The following is a 7,892-nucleotide window of genomic DNA, read 5'->3' on the forward strand; positions in this document are numbered from 1 at the left end:
TCAGTGCGGGCACCGCACGTCGGTGACCTGAAGGTCTGAATGCTAGACGTTCGGACTTTCAGGTCGCCTAATGGATAGGCACAATTCCGATTTTTCTCCCACAGCCAGCGGCTGGCGATGGAAACTGACACTGTGTGCATGTGCATTGTCAGATGCCCCAGAAAAGTCTTTGATAAATGTCAAAGTCTTCTACAAAATGCCCTTGTAGGCTGCAGATGTCACTGTTGAGGAAGTTTTGAGAGAAAAAAATCACTTAACATACAACAAAAAACTACAGAGAGACATAACAACTCGATAAATGTGAGAAAAATTTAGCAAAAATAAATTATAATCCACGATATATTAAGCTGCATCATGATGTAAATTTCCCTTTAAATGAAACTATTTCAGAAAAAAAGGTGTTTTTATAAACCACCCCTGTTAAGGCACCAAAGAAAAAAAAGAAAAAAGAAAAATATAACTTCACTTTAGCACACATTTGGGAGGGGATGTACTAAGCTCTGGAAAGTGATAAAGTGGAGAGAGATAAAGTCCTAGCCAATCAGCTCATAACTGTCATGTCACAGGCTGTGTTTGAAAGATGACAGTTAGGGGCTGAATGATTGGTAGTTTATCTCTCCCCAATTTATCACCTTCCAGAGCTTAGTACATCTCCTCCATTCTCTCAAACCTGGTATCTTCCAATTTCTAAAGCACCCTGTTCTAAGTAATCTTTGCATGGCAACAGCTGAGTCATCACAGTGGCAGGTCCTATGTACTGATCATATTTTGCAGTAAAAGAATTTGAGATATAGGTCAATAAAGCAATATCGATGTTTTTGAACAAAATGAGGGAATGAAATGAAAACACATCAGTTAAAAAAATAATATATTTTGGTGCATGTATGGCTGATTTAACATTAATACAACATAGTCCAGAATATGGATTACCTTCAAGGTTCTCTAACCCCACACCCCCCTGGATAAGAGATTGTCTAAACATGTAATTTACTATTGTCCAGTCTAATGCATGGCAGATTCATATATGTACACATTTTTTTTTTTAACCTTACATTGCAAGGCACTTACAGATAAAGAAATATTTGGTGAACAAGAGAAAAGCAACACAAAATTAACCCTTTGCCAAGGTAAGATGTGCAGGAATCCCTAGCAGCCAAAGGGTTAACAAAAGAAACTGCCAATAACAGCAATGATGTAAACAAATCAAGATAGGTGCAAAAATTGCAGATGTTAATACACTGAGGTGAGAAAATGAACCAATAATTCAGTTATGGCTGGAAATCTTCTCTCTTCCTGGTATTGGCTTTTTTAATTTTAATTATTTGACATTTTCCATATTAAAGTGCATTATGATATTATTGTTTTTTTGTTTTATTATTATTATTATTATTTTCCAATTGTTTTGTGCAAATGAAGAATAGATAATAACCTTGTGATGAATGAGAAGCCAAAAGATCTCAAAAGGGGAAACGTGTTGTTAAGTTTTTGTCACATCTCCAGAACAGCTGCCCTTTCAGTCCTAGTGGCTCCCGATAGTTCACATGTCTCAGAGTTCCTGTCATGTAATGGCACAGTTGCAACAATCTATTCAGAGCAGCTTATGCCCTGTAAATGATGTGCTAGCTAGTGTGTGAATGCTGTAGAGTGGCATTGCCAGCCACTGCCTGATAGAATATTCCTTGGGAAACCCTGCTCCACATATAAAACGTCTCCTTACTTGCAAGAGCGCATCTTATTCTCACTATAGGGTTGTGTAGCCCGATAGGCTTTTGTCTTTGCCTGAGTAACCAGAAGATCTACATCCTTATATATTTATTTTAAGTACTAATTCTAGGACAATCTCAAAGCTAAGATTCTGATTCCTAAATGTACTGTATAGCCTTCACTATCCACAGTGCATGGTCGTCTTCGTCCATACTAGTTATGGTGTCCTTGCCAGCACTAGTCATGAGGTCTGCCAACAGACCCTGCTTTTTACAGACCTTTTTGGAAACTTACCAATAGGGTCATACCTCAGTCAACTTTTTTTGTTCAACATAATGTTGGTTGGGGGTGAAATGTGGGTATTTGCCTTCATCCAAGTCTTCTGATTCCATATAATCCGATTTGTTAAATGACTGTTTGCTTTCACTCTTTTTTAGGTCGCCAAAAGAAGAGGGTTGCTGTCCACAGGTGACGTGGGTGTACTGGGACTGCTCTTCATGGTCGGTCTCCCGGTGATAGAAGTAGTTAAAGTTGGAGACGATGACCGGTACTGGGAGGGCTATGGTTAAGACACCAGCTATGGCACACAAAGAGCCTACTATTTTGCCACCGATGGTCAGAGGGTACATATCACCATAACCCACGGTGGTCATGGACACCACAGCCCACCAGAAAGCTTCAGGGATGCTGGTAAATAAAGACTCTGGATCATCAGTCTCCGCAAAATATACAGCACTGGAGAAGAGAATGACCCCAATGAAGAGGAAGAAGATGAGAAGACCAAGCTCCCTCATGCTGGCTTGCAAAGTCTTCCCTAAGATCTGGAGCCCCTTAGAGTGCCTGGACAGCTTGAAGATCCTGAACACCCTCACCAAGCGAATGACCCTCAAGATAGCCAAGGACATGGCCTGCTGCCCATTGCTACCTTGCTGCTCAGCCAACTCAGTCCCCAAGGTAATGAAATAAGGGATGATAGCCACAATGTCAATGACGTTCATCATGTTCTTGAAGAAAGCCGGCTTGCTAGGGCAGGCAAAGAACCTGACCAGGAGCTCAAAGGAGAACCAGATGATGCACAGAGTCTCAGTGAGGAAGAAGGGGTCAGTGAATGGACTGTTCTTTTCGGTGTGTGTCCCATTGACCGTAACTTGCCCATCTGCCAGCCTGACCTCCTCCCTGAACTCGGGCAATGTCTCCAAGCAGAAAATAACTATTGAGATGAGTATGATGAGGACGGAGACGATTGCGATGCCCCTGGCAGGTCCTGAACTCTCTGGGTACTCAAAGAGTAGCCAGACCTGCCTCTGGAAGTCATTGTCAGGCAAAGGGCGCTCTTCTTCCTTTATGAAGCCTTCATCGTCCCGAAACATCTCAATGACCTCCTCTCCCAGCTCGTAGAACTTGATCTCCTCTAAAAAGATGTCAACTGGGACATTGACCGGTCTGCGGAGCCTGCCCCCCGACTGGTAGTAGTACAATATAGCATCGAAGCATGGGCGGTTGCGGTCAAAGAAGTATTCATTTCTCAAAGGGTCGAAGAAGCGCATCCTCTTCCTTGGGTCCCCCAGCAAGGTGTGGGGGAACTGGGCAAGAGTCCTCAGCTGGGTCTCAAACCGGAGTCCTGATATATTGATGACCACCCTTTCACAGCAATCCTGGGTGGCCCTCTCTGGGTCATAGTCCTCTTGCCCCAGGGCACTCAGGGACACCAGTGTCTCATCCACGGTCTCCCCGGACACCACAGTCATCTCTCCAGCTTTGTGATGTCTCCCAATGCTGGAAGTGCTCAACACCCTGGTCACCTCTGCTCCTGGGTGGCTGGAGGGACCCTGAGCAGCTGCACCCCAGCAATCAAGTCCTCTCTGTGCACCTATTCACAGATGATGGGCAGCCTCCTCGCCTCTGGACATCCTCTCCACTCTTTTCAACCTGGTGCTCCCATCACATCTGCACAGAGAGACTCTGGTGCTGGACATCTATGAGCTGGCAGTGCCCCCTGCTCCAATCCTGTGCTCAGTGAGTAGTATATATGTATATATTTCTCTTTGCAATCTGTTGATTGTGAGAGCCTGATGCTGACTGTGCCCCCTCCTGGTACCAGTTCCTTTGCGGTTACACTAGACTGGCTGTCACTGAGCTACAGTAGGAGCAGCTCCAGTCTCTCGCCCTCCCCAAGTACACTGACGTCCAGACGCCAAATAACAGGGGGTGTGTCACACAAGGAACAGCCACCTCTGATTCAGCTCGTTGCCAAACCTCCCTCTCTCTCCTCTTTCCACTGCATCTGCACACTGTCTGCACCCCTTACGGTATGTATGGGATCAGATCTGCTAATTAACCTGCTGAGAGCTGTTAAGCAGAGGAACACCTCGTATCTGACAAGCCAATGAATTGTCCCACTGCACTGGGAAGAACATCTGTCCATCACTTGCAGCAATTTGCAATAATATGATACAATGCTTAAACTTGAATTATATTCACACACACACACACACACACACACTCATAAACTTGCATTATATATATAAATATATATTTATAACTATATATACAGTACATATATTTATATATATCCACATACTCACATACTGTCTATGTATATATACATATATATATTTATACATGCCCAGCGTCTCTCTCTCTCTCTCTCTCTCTTCTCTCTCTCTCTCTCGCCAGTATATACAAGCATCGATATATATATATAGTTAAATGAGAGGTTGTGGAGCTACCAGCCTATTTTATCAATAACCAAAATGTAAACACATCACACCCCAAATTATAACAAACGTATGACATAGGGGTTCCTGTCTGCCCATAGTAGCTTAACAAGTAATGACAACTACTAATTTTCCCTGACAAATGATTTATGTAACCTGAAAATGTAAAAAGAAATGAGATTCAATCAGCACAGTGTACAGGCTAATGATCCACAGCAACTGCCGATACTGTGTAATAAACGCTGATACTGTGTGAGCTAACCTCTGCTCTGTTGAATATGATTTAGTAGTTTGTTACTTTTTGTTTGGACATTATTTTTTGTAACTAAAATATTACTTAGTTTCTTTTAATGTCAGTACTAGTAAACATGATTAGAAACCGTGGTGAGAAGGGAATCTTTTGTTTATAATGGTAAATTCCTATTTTCTATTTCATCTGACATAGTGGTGACATTTCCATGACTAAATATGTATAATGTGGAGTCACACAGTGTCATATCAGGGACATACAGAAGTTATTGCTACCCCAGACATTATAATATGTATATATGCAGCGTATGTAGATTAAACACTATCGGGGAATGAAAGCTGATGTGGAGGTAAAATGCGCTGTAACTTACACATTGATTTCCCTTTTTTTTCTAAAACCGCCAGTTAAATGACTGATACTGGTATATTTACTAAGGTGTGGGTTTTTAGAAGTGGAGATGTTGCTCATAGCAACCAGTCAGATTCTAGCTATTATCTTCTAGTAGGTGCTAGATAAATGTTAAATAGAATCTGATTGGTTGCTATGGGCAACATCTCCACTTCTAAAAACCAGCACTTTAGTAAATATATCCCATAGAATCTGACTGGTTGCTAAAGGTTACAAGATACTATTTTCATTAATGTCCCCTGTATGTTTCCTGTTTCCTTTCAAACATCTACTTTTTGGATACCATTTATATTTGTGTCATTGGGGCCCATTTATTAATGATCACATTTGCAATACGGTCTGGGCGTGATATTAGCACCCATGATCGCATTGCAGGATGCGATCATACCACCCGGATGTATCAAAAATCCCCATGCGTCCCTGCGATGACTGCGTCAGTTGTCTCTTCACTCCTGTGCTGGGACTCCAGCGCCTGCGTGGTCTACTGACTGCATGCGTCGCGCCCATTGCCGCTGGAGAATTCCTATGGAATCCTCTTCCAATAGTTTTTGTGATGTGTAGCCCATAGGCTACAGCGGGCTACCGCCATCTTCAGATGCATTCCGGAAGTTGCTAGATATGGCAGCATCGCATCCCCCCATAGAAGCCTATGGGGGTTGTGGCTGCCGGCAGGAATGGAGGGATCACAGCAGGTATCAGAGATATTTGCTGCAGTCCCTCTGTCATACATTCAGGGGACACTAAGTATTTGCCCTTACCCTCCAAAAAGGGGGTAGACAAATGGGCCCCATTGTGAGACACTGTATGCACACAGTTAACTCAGGAAATGCTCATTATCTTGGAATATGGGGTAACCTTGAGACAGTGGAATGACCTACGCTTTTTACTCTGAGCTAGTCTTTGAGACAAATGATGAATTACCCCTGGTGTGTTGGGTGAAGTCCGTACCACGTGCATGACATTGTCATTACAAGAAAATTACACCGAGTTCACAAATGTGGGCAACTGGAGACATTTTTGTCTCTGTCTGTTAATGTATATTCCATCATTGGATTTATATAAAGCAGCTTTAAGGACACAATCCACAACAATATGACATTGAGCTGAATGGAGGCGAATACGTTTTAGCAGCTCATCCTATCACAAGCAGGCTTCTCACCTTGGCCCTGTGACTAGCTGAGCAGTGAAGGCCTGTAAGTAACAGTTGCATTCAGAGATCATAGGAATTTCTATTGTATTTCCGACTGGACTACATTATGGGGTTTGCGAGTAATTTTATTTACATAAAATAATTTTTCTTTCTATACAGCTACTGTGGAACTACATGCTCCTAAGCTGCTACTGAGGTGGGTATGCTGGTACCTGTAGCTTCATAAGCTCCAGCATGGAAAAATAGCCAATGGCTGCAAGGGCATGCTGGGATATGTAGTGTCACAATATTAGAAACAATACTAGAAACACTGGAGAGCATATTTGTCACTATAAAGTCTCAGATTTTTACAATTACTACTATCTAAGCACCCAAAGCCCAATGGTACCTGTAAAGAGGCCCAATAATATTCAGCTGGAGACTGGGTATCTCTAAGAGCAGGGGCACCAAGAGGTGTGGCATGGCTGGTGGATCGCTTATGCCAGGAGGGAACAGCCAGGTCCCCAAGCTTCTTCAAAGAGAGTCCTCGATTCAACAATGGATGGAGGGCTACATGTTCCAATAGTCCCAAGGCCGGGCAAAGTCTTGGCACCATATCTATGAGGGGGGCATGCTCACTCTGTTTTTACAGGCTCCTACCCTATATGTTCCAGCCATTTGCTGAAAAGGCTGATACTACCGTATCTGAGTGTCCGCACCTGACTTGACTAGTTTATTGACATTGGATTGGCATCGGAAACCAGTGTGCGATGGTTGGCAACCATCGCAAACCCTGCAACAAATGGAAATACCATTTCCATTGAGCCAGGAACAACAATGTATTCTAACCATCAGTTTGAATGTCCGTCCCTAACTCAAACTAGAGATTCAATAGCATACAGTAAGTGACTAGACATACTTGTACATCTATGTTCCAGACACGTTTGTACGTTCAACTCTAAGGGGCATATTCAATTAGCCGTGAAAAGTAGGCTAAGTTTTGCCTAGCGGACTTTCCGCCTACATCACGTGTTTTTGGAGAAAAGACTCGTGTGCGCGGCTGCTTTTCGCCCTATTCAGTTTCAAAGGACGCGAAATCGGGATCCGGTGAAACTCAAACAGGCGAAAAGTGCTGTCAGATTTGGGGAAATCAGCCTGACACCCCCCAAAAGATGCAGTAACATTGGGAATCACTATAGATACCCCCGAATAGCCCTGCTGAAGGTATTTGGAGTACTTAAATGCTCTCAATAGCTGCTAATTAGCGTCTTTGCGGTGAAGAATAGCATTTAGCAGTTTTTTGGGTGAAAATAACTAGTCCCAGTAAATTTTGGGTACATGAAAATGGGTGCAAGCATTGTTAAAATTTGCAAAAGTGAGGCTTTAAAAAACATGAAAAACTCATCTTCAGCAATCACCTGCAATCCAAAAAAACCAATCCCTTACTTGTAGACAACCCAAAAGTCTGTTTCACTAGTTTTTTAAGTTTGTGCCCCAACTTTGAACTTTTTCACCCACTTCGTCAAAGTAATTTTTGGGGTGTAGTTTACATTTTTTAGGAATTTTTTGATGCAGTTTACCTTTGGGGACCTGTCCTAATGGTGCAGGGTGGTTTCCCCACCTTTGCACCCCAAAACTGCAATTCTGGAGAAAATAAGTAGTCCCAGCAAATTTGGGGTACATG

General features: G+C 42.8%; 1 protein-coding gene across 1 annotated transcript; it reads right to left on the reverse strand.

Moving 5' to 3' along the window:
• Positions 1 to 676: 676 nt before the first annotated feature.
• Positions 677 to 3,837, reverse strand: LOC148517208 (shaker-related potassium channel tsha2-like). The gene has a single exon (XM_088478905.1). It carries the CDS (start codon positions 3,450 to 3,452, stop codon positions 2,007 to 2,009), a length of 1,446 nt encoding a protein of 481 aa, XP_088335031.1. The 5' UTR covers positions 3,453 to 3,837; the 3' UTR covers positions 677 to 2,006.
• Positions 3,838 to 7,892: the final 4,055 nt, after the last annotated feature.

Source organism: Taudactylus pleione, unplaced genomic scaffold (genome assembly GCF_031769625.1).
Source record: "Taudactylus pleione unplaced genomic scaffold, aTauple2 ptg000225l, whole genome shotgun sequence".
Classification (NCBI taxonomy): domain Eukaryota; kingdom Metazoa; phylum Chordata; class Amphibia; order Anura; family Myobatrachidae; genus Taudactylus; species Taudactylus pleione.

What these genes read in the sequence shown, in the direction of transcription:
- LOC148517208 (XM_088478905.1), bottom strand. Translation starts at nt 3,452, where the DNA reads ATGACTGTGGTGTCCGGGGAGACCGTGGATGAGACACTGGTGTCCCTG.